Source organism: Pantherophis guttatus, chromosome 11 (assembly GCF_059756535.1).
Source record: "Pantherophis guttatus breed Tessera chromosome 11, ASM5975653v1, whole genome shotgun sequence".
Lineage (NCBI taxonomy): Eukaryota > Metazoa > Chordata > Lepidosauria > Squamata > Colubridae > Pantherophis > Pantherophis guttatus.
In genome coordinates this window covers 20551308-20566007 of record NC_142073.1, presented here as the reverse complement: position 1 = coordinate 20566007, position 14700 = coordinate 20551308, and the positions used below count along the sequence as shown (strand labels likewise).

The following is a 14700-nucleotide window of genomic DNA, read 5'->3' as shown; positions in this document are numbered from 1 at the left end:
TATGACCTTTCTTGTCACCGTTGTTAAATGAATCACTACCATCGATAAGTGAGTGACACGGTTGTTAAGTGGATCTGGATTCCTCATGGGCTTTGCTCGTGAAAAGGTCGCAAAAGGGGATCGCACGACCCACCCAGGACACTGCAACCATCGTAAGTATGAACCAAGTTGCCAAGCATCTGAATTTTGATCACATGATCACGGGGGATGCTGCGTAAATGTGTAAAATGGTCCTAAGTTACTTTTTTCAGGGCTGTTATAACTTTGAACAATCTGTTAAGGTATTGAGATTTAAGAGCCGACCAGCTGTAAAGCTGATGCAATGTAAGGCTGATGCAATGAAGATGAATCAGCATTGCAGTGGTGGGTTCCTCTCGGTTCGGCCCGGTTCTGCCGAGCCGGTAGCAGTGACGATATGACGTCACCAAACCGGTTCTGCCCCCCCACCTCCCACGTTATTCTTACCTTTTATTTGGCCCCACCCCCAATCTATTGCTGTCTCCCGAGTCCCAGCTGATCGGCTAGAAGGAAAAAACTGTTTAAACTCTTGCCTCGGGGCTTCAAAGGGCCGCCCTACAGCTGATCAATGTTAAAAGGCAGTGTGGTGGTAGATCGGTGCCTCCAAAAACAAATGAGTAGACTGGTGCCTGCAAAAATAAATGAGTAGACCGGTACAGCTCTGCAAGCAGTTAAAAGCCTGGTAGACCAGTGCCTCTGCTAAATCCTAAAGAATTGTCACATGACCATCAAGCCACACTCACAAAATAAGCCACGCCCACAGAACCGGTAGTAAAAAATTTTAGAACCCACCCCTGCAGCATTGGTATTGCCGGTTGTAGACTTGAAAGGGGTCCACAAAGGTTTTTATCCCTTTAAGCGGTGGTTATATAATTCAGCCAGGAGAGGGCGTATTATCTTTCCTTGTGTCCGTTATTCATTGCTGAGCTCTCCGTGTAGAGTTAAGAAGAAGATTGCTTGCTTGTCGGGTATTTGCTTACCATGTATATTTCTGTATATGTCTTGTATATAAACCATTGTTAAATGTCCAAGTCTCTGTGTGCTGAGTTTTGGTCCTGGGTTGTCTCCTAATGGTAATCACGCTGCAAACGCTTTGACACAATCACTAAATGAACTGTTGTAAGTCAAGGACCACCTGTACAGAGAATCGCGGAAAGCAACTAGAGGTTGTGAGTTTTCCCTGTCCTTGCTGCTATCAAGTGGTCATCTGATGGGTCAGTCCTTCCACTGGGGACAAAAGGAGGACATAAAAATAATTGGTATTTGGGGAAGAGATGTAATCTGCATACAGGAGCTCCTTGACTTACAACCGTTTGTTGAGTGACCGTTTGAAGTTATAACCAGACTGAACAAAGTGGCTTAGAATGGTTTTCCACACTTAGCGACCGTCGCACCATCCCCATGGTCACGGGATAAAAAAAATGTGGACGCTTGGCACCTGACTCACATTTACGACGGTTTGCAGCACCCTGGGGGGGGGTGTCACGCCATCCCCTTTTGCGCCCGTCCGACAAGCAAAGTCAGTGGGGAATCCAGAATCTCTTAACCGCCGTATAATTGCAGCAGTTCACTTAACAACTGTAGCAAGAAAGGTTGTAAAATGGGGCAAAGCCTCCGCTTGACAAAGGTCTCGTTTAGCAATGTAAATGTTGGGCTCGGTGGTTGTTGTAAATCGAGGACTCCCTGTAAATGGCGGGATACAAATAAATAAACGTCAAGTTGTGAAGTCTTCACAAAGTTTTTATTGGAACATCCGCTTTCAATTTGTTGCAGATACAAAGCCCAAGGAATAAGTACCAAGAAGCCGGTTGACTCAACGTTCTACCTTCTCTTAGACCTGATCACGTTTTTTGACGAGTATCACGCTGGCCATATTGATAGGGCCTTTGATGTAAGCATCCTCACCGTTTTTCCTCTGAAACTGTACAACTTTAGTTGATTTTGATTCTGTCTAACGCTTTGCCTCCAAATAGAGACAACTGAATTTTACACTGGAGAAAATTGGCCGTTTGCTAACCGATCTTGTCTTGGTCTCAACTGAAACGGACTGAATAACATTAAAATGGCATTAACAGACACTGGGCAGGTGGTGGGGGCTGTTGGCAGAATTACGACTATTCCTCTGCATAATTTGTGTTTTAATTCAGCCTTAAATGTTAAGATTCTTGATTTGTGTAGGATGGCATTGCTATCTATCTATCTATCTATCTATCTATCTATCTATCTATCTATCTATCTATCTATCTATCTATCTATCTCTATAAATATATCTATCCCCCTACCTCTCCCTCCCTCCCTCCCTCCCTCTCCCTCCCTCTCTCTCTCTCTCTGTGTGTGTGTGTGTCTGTCTATCTATCTATCTATCTATCTATCTATCTATCTATCTATCTATCTATCTATCTATCTATCTATCTATTTTAGCTTTAATCGGATTTTGCAATCGACAGGGTTGAACTGATTTTTGCCTAGTTATTTCTCAGTTTTGAAACTAAGCTACAGATTGGAGAGCGGGAGTGTTATACAGTATCCGGAGTCAGGTGAATGGAGAGCTCAGGAAAAATAATTTTTAAAAAATTGCAGAGGATTCAAGTGAGCAAAAAACAAAACAAAACAAAACAAAAAACCAAGGAAACCACAGCAAAGTTTTAAATTACAATATTTCATATATTTAAGCCTGACATGAAATAGTCATAACATTATAATGACTCTACTAGCCTATCTCTATCTCTATCTCTATCTCTATCTCTATCTCTATCTCTATCTCTATCTCTATCTCTATCTCTATCTCTATCTCTATCTCTATCTCTACCTCTACCTCTACCTCTACCTCTACCTCTACCTCTACCTCTACCTCTACCTCTACCCCTACCTACCTACCTATCATCTATCTATCTATCTATCTATCTATCTATCTATCTATCTATCCATCCACCCTCCATCTATCTGTCTGTCTGTCTGTCTGTCTGTCTCTTTGTCTGTCTAGCTTTCCATCCATCCATTGTATAATCTTGATCTATCCATTATCTATCTATCTATCTATCTATCTATCTATCTATCTATCTATCTATCTATCTATCTATCTATCTATCTATCATCTATATCTGTCTATCCATCCATCCATCCATTGTATAATATTGATTGTCTGTCTGTCTGTCTGTCTGTCTGTCTGTCTGTCTGTCTGTCTGTCTGTGTAATGCTTGTGATAGCCTCTTTCCTACTCATCACACACAGTAGTTAGGTTTGCAATGTGGGGGCTTTCCCACCCTCTCTAACAATGCTATATTACACGAAGATTTTGTACATTCCCGTTGGCATGATTGGGGGTGGAGGGTACAGAAGCCACAGGGAAGGGGATTGACTATTGCCCCATTCCTGCTCTGAACCAAGAGCCAGCCTAGAGCTCAGAGAGCAACGGTTACTTCGCAGTCTGGTGAGACGTGTTCACAGCAAAGTTTCCCCATTTCTGATTCCTGCTGATTCCAGTTGTAGTCAAAACCGACAGGCTCAGGTCACATCATCCTGCGAGGCCAATGCTGGCGACACTAAACTGGAGAAGTAGCAGGTGGATCTAAGAAAGCTCCTAGGGTAACGACCCTTGTTTTAAACATCATATCTGTAGTTACCGAATAGAAGTCTGTAGAGCTTCTCAGTCATCCAGGTCATGGTTGTCCCAAGGATTATAAATTATATTCTGCAAGGAATATAAATCCTTCCATTCCCCACCGTCCTGTCAGAGCTGAAGAAGCTTCTTGGTTGAGAAGCAAAACGTCTTCAAAGAAAAAGCAAGAAAGTCCAATTGTCTCCTGAAAAAGCACCTTAATTGGGGCAACCAGGACCTGGATGACTGAGAATCTCTACAGACTTTTAGCTATCCAATTTGGGATGAACAACCTTTGAAGGGTGTGGGAGTAGGAGTGGATTTCCAGAGGAAAAAAATTGCAGACTACAGGAACCAGGAGCACCACTCAGGTGACCCTGAGGACACAGATAAACCTTCAGGTGGCCTCAACGACCTTCTAAAACAGAGGTCTTCAAACTTGGCAGCTGGCTGGAGGATTATGGGAGTTGAAGTCCACAGGTCTTAAAGCTGCCAAGTTTGAAGACCTCTGCTCTAAAAGGATGCAAATGACCAGCTGTCTGCAAGGAGTATAAATTCTTCCATTCCCCACCATCCGGTCAGAGCTGAAGAAGCTTCTTGGATGAGAAGCAAAATGTCTTTAATAGAAAAAAACAACAAGAAAGTCCAGTTGCCTCCTGAATAAAGCACTTTGGGGATTACTGAATAGAACATTAATCTGTCTATAAAATGTTTTATCCTGTTGCTCTTATTGGTTGTAAGCCGCCTAGAGATAACTTTAGGCCAGATGGGCAGCCTAGAAGTTAAAATAAATAAATGGAGGTAAATGGAGCTGTTATACCAGCAGTGTATCATTCTTTCTATGTGTATTGATCGTATACTTTATCTATGGATCTTTCGCTGCAGATCATCGAACAGCTAAAATTAGTCCCACTGAGTCAGGAGTACGTGGAAGAACGAGTCGCAGCCTTCAGGCATTTCAGCGATGAAGTAAGCAACTAGCGCTTTCCTTCCCTTCCTCTTCTCTGTCTGAATCAGGCATAACATCGGGGTTCTTGGACTGTGGAAACGATGACTGCGTACTACAGGGACACTGTGGCTCAGTGGCTAAGACGCTGAGCTTGTCGATCGAAAGGTCGGCAGTTCAGCGGTTCCAATCCCTAGTGCCGCGTAACAGGGTGAGCTCCCGTGACTTGTCCCAGCTTCTGCCAACCTAGCAGTTCGAAAGCGCGTAAAAAATGCAAGTAGAAAAATAGGGACCACCTTTGGTGGGAAGGTAACAGTGTTCCGTGCGCCTTTGGCGTTGAGTCATGCTGGCCACATGACCACGGAGACGACTTCGGACAGCGCTGGCTTTTTGGCTTTGAAACAGAGATGAGCACCGCCCCCTAGAGTTGGGAACGACTAGCACGTATGTGCGAGGGGAACGTTTACCTTTACCTTTACCTTACTACTGCCTAGTTTTGTTACTTAAATAGCATGCAAAAAGAAAAAGACTTTGAAGCTGAAACACCGCCAGACTCAAATCAGTTGTTCTGATCGTACCAGCAAAATCCATTGCCATTCCAGAAATACTCTAGGCGGAAAGAAGTTCAGGATAGGCAATTTTAGAGATTTTAAATATCGATCGATCAATCAATTAACATCCGCATTACAACACTTCTGTTCAAATCGGAAGAGCAGTTTCTGAGGAGCATTTTGAACCAAAAAAACACAACATTTTGAGTTTTGAGCTTCCACTTCCGCCGTGTTCAAGGTCATGCAGTTCACCATTGTCATATTGGGTACAAAGGGAAGTTTGGGACAAGAAAGCTATTTAGGGGGTAAAACTGTGAACTAAAATATTTGGGGTGCGTGCGTGGGGGTCACCAATCAACCTCTCAAACTTTCAGAAGGCTGCAGAGGTAATAGTAAGGTGGAGAGCTCATTGGAGGGTAATTTGTTTGAATTTTTCATCTTTTTTTTTCTCTTCCACTTTTTTTTTTTTGGCGGGGGGGGGGGAAAGGGAGTGAATGCATACTGCTTCTATTCCCGTTCTTAAAGCCCTGTAACAGACTAAAATTGGCCCAGAAAATTGAAACACTGCGCCTTTGGGAGAACTCGAGCGAAAGGAAGTCGGAGGCCGGAATTGGCATGATCTCAGGGCCATCTGAAGCCCACAGGTTGACCCCCTGCCATCAACTAAAACTCAGAACCTCCCACACATGAAACCCCCCTCCCCCCCAATTCCTGAAGAAGTTGCCACCAAAGAGAACAATTTGAAGTCCACCTCAATAATCTCTCTAGGATCAATCAGTATGGCCTTCGTCTCTCATTTTCCCCCCTCTTTCATTCTGCTTGTCTTTCCTTCCCCTCTTACTTTTTCTTAGATCAGGCACAATTTGTCAGAGGTCCTCCTTGCCACGATGAATATCTTGTTTACCCAGTATAAGAGGTTGAAATGTGCCAGCCCAGCCACGCCTGCTAGGCCCACCCGGGTCATTGAGGACCGAGATTCGGTAAGTTTTTTTTTTCCTTCCTTAGTAGACGAGGTCACCTTTTCAGCCCAGCAGTGACCATCTTCACAGTTGTGGTTATAAAAATCTACTTTTCACTGCTCTACAAAGCTGACCTTTGCAATTACTTTGATTACAGAAACTTCTTTTGCTGAGGATAATGAGGTCAAGAAATATTTGCCCAAGGCTATCCTAGAAATTAATAGCTAGGAAGAAATTTGGAGTCCAGTGACTAGATCAGTGAGGGTGAACCTTTTCGGCGCCAAGTGCCGAAAAGAGAGCATGTCTGGGCGCACATCTGGGCCGCAACCCGGAAGAGGAGCTGCCCAGGGTGCATGCACACGCCCGAAGACAAACTTCCACTTTCAGCTACTGAACTTCGGGTTTCAGCCAGCTACTATTCCGGGTTTCTGGCGCGCATGCGCACGCGGTGATCAGTTGCCCGGCGCGCACACTCACACAGGAAAACAGAAGATCAGCTAGAAGATGTTCTAGTTTCCAGCACCAGCACTGCTGCATGCAAAAAGGCCAGCTGATTGTTGTGTGCGTACATGCACCAGAAACTCGGAAGAGGAACGGGCAATGGTGCACGTGCCAGGCAACATGGCTCCACGCGCCACTTCAGGCACGCGTGCCATAGGTTCACCTTCACGGGGCTAGATGATCTCTTATCATCTTTCTGTGGATAAAATTTTTCTCCACAGGAGAGGTGTGCTTTGAATATTTCTTGCCACGTGCGTTTTAATGCCTGCATACACACGCAGACAAACGGGCACTAACCCAAAGGTGCTTTTTTGAGAGGCAACTGGGCTTCCTTTATTTTATTCCTTAAAGACGTTTCGCTTCTCATCCAAGAAGCTTCTTCAGTCAGAACCGAACAAAGTTCAAACAAATCTATTGACATGTTAGCCTGGCATCTACCTGGCCTTACTTCTGATGGACATTAAATACAGATGGGTCAGGTATGAAAAACCAGGTCCACATGTGAAGGTCCATTTAAACAGATTCGTTGCTACTCATGCCTATGCACTGAAATATTCTCACCTGCTTGGAGTTAGAGAAGGGTCAATGGAATTCAAGGGAAGTTGGAATTAGTTCGCTTGTGGCTACGTAGGGATTCTAGGCTGATTCCTCTTTTAACTCCACCCCCAGGTTCTGCCATTCTTTCTCCTACAACAGGACTGTCAAACTCGCGGCCTGGGGGCCAGATGTGTCACGCGCTGGCCACACCCATGCCAGTTTTAGCAAAGGGGGGGGGAGTCGTGATATGTCACGTGACGCCGCCATGACAATGCGGGTTTGATACCCCTGCCCTACAAGATGAGATTTTTGTTCCTTTTTAATTTATTTATTTATTGGTTCGATTTATATGCCGCCCTTTTCCGGAGACTCAGGGCGGCTTACAATGCGTTAAGCAATAGCCGTCATACTTTTGTATACACCTGCTTAGTAGGGCTTTCACCCCCCCCCAAGCGGTGTTCTTTTTTATACAAAGTCAGCTTATCGCCCCCACAATCCGGGTCCTCTTTTTTTTTTTTTTTAATTTGATTTATATGCCGCCCTTCTCCGGAGACTCAGGGCGGCTTACAATGTGCTCAGCAATAGCCTTCATCCTTTTGTATATTTATACAAGTCAGTTTATTGCCCCCACAACTGGGTCCTCAATTTACCTACCTCAGAAGGATGGAAGGCTGAGTCAACCTTGAGCCTGGTGAGATTTGAACTTATTTATTGATTGATTTGATTTTTATACCGCCCTTCTCCGGCAGGACTCAGGGCGGTGAACAGCCAAGGTAAAACATAGCGTACAAAATTTAAAACAATTTAAAAAGATATTAAATAATTTCGGCCCACAATTTAAAAACACCCCAATAAAATCAATTACAAATTAAAACCGAAAGATGGGATCAAGCCAGCCCGGCTAGATGAAATAAGCGAGTTTTAAGGGCCCGATGAAAAGTCTGGAGGTCCGGGATCATACATATCTCTGGGGGTAGGTCGTTCCAGAGGGCGGGTAACTTGCAGTAATTGCAGGCAGCTGGTGTTACTTAACAGTGCTTTATTTTTTTTTTAATTTTTTTTTTTAAATTTGATTTATATGCCGCCCTTCTCCGGAGACTCAGGGCGGCTTACAGTGCGTTAAGCAATAGCCTTCATACTTTTGTATATTTTATACAAAGTCAGCTTATTGCCCCCACAAACTGGGTCCTCAATTTACCTACCTTAGAAAGGATGGAAGGCTGAGTCAACCTTGAGCCTGGCAAGATTTGAACTTACTTTAATTGCAGACAGCTGGTGTTAAATTACAGTGCATAGTCTGCAGAGCTATCCAGGCTCCTTTAGTCTGCTGCGCCACCAAGGCTCTTCTAATGAGCCTATCCCAAGCTATCTTTCTCTCTCTGGACCTGCTTGGAATTAGAGAAGGGTCAATGGAATTCAAGGGAAGTCGGACTTAGCTCACTTGTGGCTACGTAGGGATTCTAGGCTGATCCCTCTTTTAACTCCCCCCCTGGTTCTTTCTCCTACAGGATGAGGTTTTTGTTCCTTTCTAATGAGCCTATCCCAAATTATCTCTCTCTCTCTCCAGACCTGGCTAATTTTTTCTTCTTCTTTTGATGCCCCTTAGCAACTCCGATCTCAAGCTCGGGCACTCATCACCTTCGCCGGGATGATCCCCTACAGAACGTCAGGGGACACCAACGCTCGTCTAGTACAGATGGAGGTTCTCATGAACTAGCTGAGCGGGGAAGCCAGCTGGTGGTAGTGGTGCTTCTTTTTGTGTGCACATTGAAAGGGTGATGGTTACGGGCCTCCAGTTTTAATTTTTGTTCCTTTTCTTTTCTTTTCTTTTTTTTTGTACGCCTTTTTTTTTTCCGTCAACCGCAATAAATTTCTTTGGATTTACGTATTTCGTTTTATTGATACCTTGTTTTACTTTGCACGTTTTTCTTACGTTCTCTCGTTTCTTTGTTTCACTTTTCAAACTCTTTTCTTCTTCTTTTGGAGGGAAATGGGAAAGATCTTTTAAGTTATGACCAGAAGAAGCATGTATTATGTCTTTATCTTATTCCATTGAAGATTAATAGCCCCCTCCCACTGTGACTGTTTTGCCCCCATTCCAGGTCATTGACAGTTGATAACTTGTGTGTCAAATTCAACCCAATGTAATGTGCATAATGGTTGGGTTGGCCCAACTCTCTGGACCAGGGGTCCCCAACCTTGGCAATTTGAAGCCTGGAGGACTTCAACTCCTAGAATCCCCCAGCCAGCAAAGTCCTCTAGGCTTCAAGTTGCCAAGGTTGGAGACCCCTGCTCCGGACTACATGGAAATGGGTAATTTATGGATTAATGTGTGGTGGAGATTCAGCAACTGCCTTAGCATATTTGAGGGAACCAGGCTCTTAAAATTTTGGTCATTTTTCTTTCCCCTGAATGGCTCAAAAGCCCTCTGGATAAGACTGACATTGTGAAGAAGATAGAATTTTCAATCTGTTTTTTTTGCAGAGTATAATTTCCACTATGTTTACGTCCCTTTAAAAAAAAAAAATGAAGGAAAATTATACTAGATTTATCCATGGTCGGTTGTTGAATTTCAGTATGATCCTGAGGGTGGGGAGAGTTGCGACATTGGCCAGGGTTGCCGGGAGTGGGTGGCAACGTAATTCATAATAATAACCATAAATGTCAGATTCCGTCCAATGAAACACTTTTCCAATCAGGTTGGGAGCAAAGCAAGCAGAACTGGAATTAAATATTTAACTGGTATAACCGTTACTAAGTTAAAAATGCTATTTGATTGGTTAACGGTAAATAATGGGAATCAAATACTACTACACATTTGGGATAATTAGAGAATAAAGTTAGCTTATAGTGCCTCCTTGCTTGTTTAAGAGATTTGTGACTTAGACTGTAGCTTTCCTCAGTTTATTTATTATTATTTATTAGTTTGATTTATATGCCGCCCTTCTCCGGAGACTCAGGGCGGCTTACAATGCTTTTAAGCAATAGCCTTCATACTTTTGTATATACCTGCTTAGTAGGGCTTTTCGGCCCCCCCTAAGCGGTGTTCTATTTTATACAAAGTCAGCTTATTGCCCCCACAAACCGGGTCCTCATTTTACCTACCTCGGAAGGATGGAAGGCTGAGTCAACCTTGAGCCTGGTGAGAATGGAACTCGCAGTAATTGCAGGCAGCTGGCAGCTAAATACTACTTTAACAGTAGTTTAGTCCACTGCGACACCAGGCTCTTTATACTGCAACAAAGGCTCTTTAGACTGCAGTTTAGACTGCAACAAAGAACCATAATACCACTATTAAAAGAATCAGTAGTTTAAAAATGGAAGTAATGCTGAGTATCGCTTTCCTTTAATTGTCATATTAATGATCCCCAGATGTATGCCCTATACAACAATATAGGGATGTGGTTCTTAGAACAAAAGATTATTTCTAGGTGAACTCTTAATTTTGAGTGAGTTTCCATGGGCAGGAAGAAATAATTAGCAAATAAATATATGCCTGCAAAAAAAGGGCAATTGCATAGCCATGAACTGACTTTTGGGGGGCCCTTCCATGGATTCCCCCCCCCACGCTTATTTTATCCTATTGTCCCCCAACTGTGTGGAACCCAATTTAAGAGAATTTCCAGCTGGTCTGTCCAATTCATTTGGGGATCATTAGCAAGGGGGAGATGTGTTGAAGCATTTATGTTGCATCAAGAGAAAGAAGGAAAGGAAATGCTCACGATCGTCTCCTCCTCTCTGGAAATTTAAGTATTGAGAGTTTAGGAGTATTTATTTCGATTATTCACTAGTGATTGGTTAAAAGTGAGCTATTTGTGCAAATGAGACCTTCCTGTTGATGGTTCTTGGCTTTAGTACCCGATAGTTACGTTTATCTGTCCTCTTTCTGCTGTTTTCCCAAGATTTATAGGGATGGAAGGGACCTTGGAGGTCCTCTAGTCCAACCCCAAGACCTAGAGAGAGATCTAGCTTTAGGAAGGGAGATTGTGCAACTGATAAATAAAACCACCCTAGGGAAATGCTTGATTGTGGGTGGATGGGTGGGTTCCTTTTTTAATGTGATTTATCCTGGAACAAGCTCAGTTCTTCAAAACCGGATGAGAAGCCAAGAAGCTCCAAGCTGACGTCCTGGTATTGTTGCTGCAGCTGGTGTTGTGAATCAGGCCGACAAAAAGTGCGTCTTACTATCCGGCTATTTCACTACACCAGGGTCGCATCATACCACTTGCACAAACCGTCACCGACATGCGGACGATTCGCTCCAAAGACAACTTCTGAGTCCTGGAAGCAGAATGGCCTTGACTTCCCTCCTCTTTCTGAATCTGAAGACGTCGACGGCGTTTAAGATCGGTCCAGATTTTGCTGAAAACATCAAGAAAGCTCCATCACTTCTTCCTCCTTCATTCAGAAGAATATCTCCCAAACGAGAGGATCTCTTAACTTAGAATGAATTCCACAGAAAGGATGGCTTTGCACGTCTTAGATAATTGGGGTGGGGAAACGGTGAGAAAGAAAATGGAGAGGGTCTGTTTTTTTTAAAATCAATGCATTTGTTTATTTATTAAATTTATTTGCCGCCCTGGTCTTAATGAAACGAACTCTGGGCAGCTTTACAGCATTATAATATTAAAATCCTCACACGTAAATATCTCTAAAACAATATAAGTGTAAATCCCAATCAAGATAAAATTACGTTAAAAAGATTGTTGATCTTTAAAATGCACGATTGGTTTATGGAATGTGGGCCATTCGGTGGTGGAGTTTTGACGAAAAGCTACGTGGGTTTTTTGTGTTTTTTTCCTGAAAAACTCAACACCTTTTTTTTTTTTTGTGGTGGGTCATGTTGTTTTGAAGTGTATGACGAGGGCTTGGAAACTAGCAGGCAAAATGGAAACGGGATATTTCATGTTGCTGTAATTGCAAATAAATGCGTGGAAAATAAAGTTATAAAACCAGAAGGATATTCATGCTCTACCATGTATGTGTGGTCTAAAAAAAAAGGTTCTATGTTGGAATAAATATTTTAACGGAAGTATTTTAACTAAAGTTGCATCCCTAAAGCAGAGGTTGCCTTCGAAAGGTTTGCCTAACGTCAGCCGGTTGAAAGGTGAAGCAATACTTTATTTACACAAACAATTGATCAGTGACAATTCCAGCCTACATTACTCAAATTCCTGCTTGTAAGTTCCCCAAACTCATTTCTCTCCATTCCTCTACTGGTTCTACTACCCCAGGGTGGCAAAACTCTTAACATGAGGATTCTCTATGCATACTTTTTTTTGAGGTACCCCAACCTCAGGGAGAACTGCATTTCATGAGTGCTGCAGAGGTTCTGCTACGTGTTTCCGGCAAGGTTTCAGCGCTTCCATGGTCCAGAAGTTGGCATGGCCTTGTTCTGTTTATAATCTGTGGGTCTGAATTCTCTAGGGCCATGATGGCGAACCTATGGCATGCATGCCAGAGGTTGCACGCAGAGCCCTCTCTGTGGGCATGCGCACCATCGCCAGCTGCTCTTCTGGTTTCCAGCGTGCACATGTGCGCCAGCTGGTTGGTCTTTGTGCACGTTAGAGTGCTGGAAATATACATGTGCACCGGCCAGCTGGTTTTTGGGTTTCCGGTGCTCTGGCGCATGCACATTCCAGTTTGGGCACTCGGTGCCGAAAAGGTCCGCCATCACTGCTCTAGGGTGATCGGAGGCTTCTTGGAAGGGTGTGCTGAATGGTGGTTGGATGTGTTCTGTTCTGATTGGTCGGCCTCATGATCTGAAATTATTTCTAGTTCTACTGATGTGGTGGAATGTAGTCTGGATTCCCAGGAGAGAGGAGTTGCATTCCAGAGGACCAAGAGATAGCGAAGTTTAGATAGTTTGGTTGGGAGGAAGAGAGTTCAGGTAACGCCTCCCTAGAGGTTCTCCGAGTATGATGTGCCGTAAGTATTTGCTTTGTTTTGGCCAGGCTTCTGTCTATAAGATGAGGAACAATAAAGAGAATTGTTTAGAAGTAACCGTGTGTCTTTCTTGGTTTTTGGAGCCTGATCATTATTCTGTAGGTAGCTATTTTATTTGAGTGCCAGATTACAGGAATTATTTGGCTCTTCTGCTTCTTGCTTGATCGGTTAATTTTTGTATTATTTTAGTCAAATGTAGTGTTTATTTTGAGGACATGGCTGACTGTTACCTAGATATTTTTGTTCTTGGTTGCATTTATGAGTTCCATTATTATTATTATTATTATTATTATTATTATTATTATTATTATTATTATTATTATTATTATTATTTATTGGTTAATCTTTAGTGAGATTCACAGCCTTTGAGGCTGGTTAATACCTCAGCAGCTCGAGTCCTAACCAAGGACCTAGGAACTGTTAAGGTATCGTCGGAGGATGTAAGCTGTTCCGAGTAAGGTGGTTTTTTGTAGAGTCAAAATGTTCAAGTCCGGTAAATTTAGAATTTCTAAATAGCGGGGTAGCCCTTTGGGTATTGCTCCGAGGGCTCCAATTACAATCGGGACATCATCATCATCATCATCATCATCATCATCATCATCATCATCATCATTATTATTATTATTATTATTATTATTATTATTATTATTATTATTATTTTGTGGTAGTAATTGGTGAATAATATAGGCTGGGCAAACCATGGCTTACATTCAGCCTTTGGTTGCAAAGCCAAACCAACACACACACGCAGGGCTGAAATGTTACCGGTTCAGACCGGTTCTCTCGAACCGGTAGTAAAAAATGCTACCGGTTTGGGTAAACCGGTATTTCCGACGATCAGCTGTGACACGTCATTTATATTAGCTAGAATCCTCGGATTTCTTGCTTTCTAGCTAATCTAAATCACGTGACACAGCGGATTCCCCCCGCCCCCCTCGCTGTTCTACTTACCTTTGCAGACTCGGCAGCCTTCGCGTGCGGACTCCCAGAACCGGTAGCGGACTTCAGAGGATTTCACCGCTGCACACATGTATCAAAATTCTCAGGATTTCATTTTGAGCCCTTTCCTCCTCTCTTTCATCCTCCCCCCACCCACCCCGCTCGCAACTCTTCCGCTGCCTGTAAGAATGGAGCTGAGAACAGGATGGTGGTACAGGATCGGGCTGGGCAAAGTAGCTCCCCTGAAGAGGTTTTCAGTTGGGCACATGGGAGGGAGAACCAGGAATGGGGGAGGAGATATAGGAACTAAACACCCCAGGGAAGGAGAGGAGGGTGGTGTCAGGTTTCAAGGTCGTCTCAAGTAAATTGCATTTCAAACAAAGTCTTTGACGAAAAACTCCCATTTATTAAGCACGACATTCTAACTCCAACTCCATCGTAGCCAACACTGACTTCCAGACCCAAAACCCTCCCTTTCCATTCCCCACTCCCCTGCACTCATTGGCCATCTTCCAAGTCACTCTACCCCTAATCTACTGCTCCAGCTCAAAGGAATTTCCCCCTTCCCACCCCATCTCCTAGGGGATATTATCTCCAGAGAAAATAAGTAGGTGAAAAGTCAAACGTCCCTTTACAGATGCCTCCGCTCCTCCTTCTTATGTCAGCACTAGAGTAAATGCAGCTTGAAGTGCTGACAGGTGGTTG

The 14700-nt window shown here is 43.4% G+C and overlaps 1 protein-coding gene across 2 annotated transcripts in view; it reads left to right on the top strand.

The window, feature by feature from the left end:
- NUP93 (nucleoporin 93) overlaps positions 1–8998 on the top strand; it is a 153889-nt gene extending 144891 nt beyond the window's left edge. For both annotated transcript variants that reach the window (XM_034425464.3, XM_034425465.3), the window contains 4 exons: positions 1792–1909; positions 4502–4585; positions 5965–6093; positions 8717–8998. In XM_034425464.3, the coding sequence (XP_034281355.1) occupies positions 1792–1909; positions 4502–4585; positions 5965–6093; positions 8717–8827 (442 nt within the window). In that variant the 3' untranslated portion in view covers positions 8828–8998. The remainder of the gene's footprint in view (positions 1–1791; positions 1910–4501; positions 4586–5964; positions 6094–8716) is intronic.
- The last annotated feature ends 5702 nt before the right edge of the window (positions 8999–14700 follow it).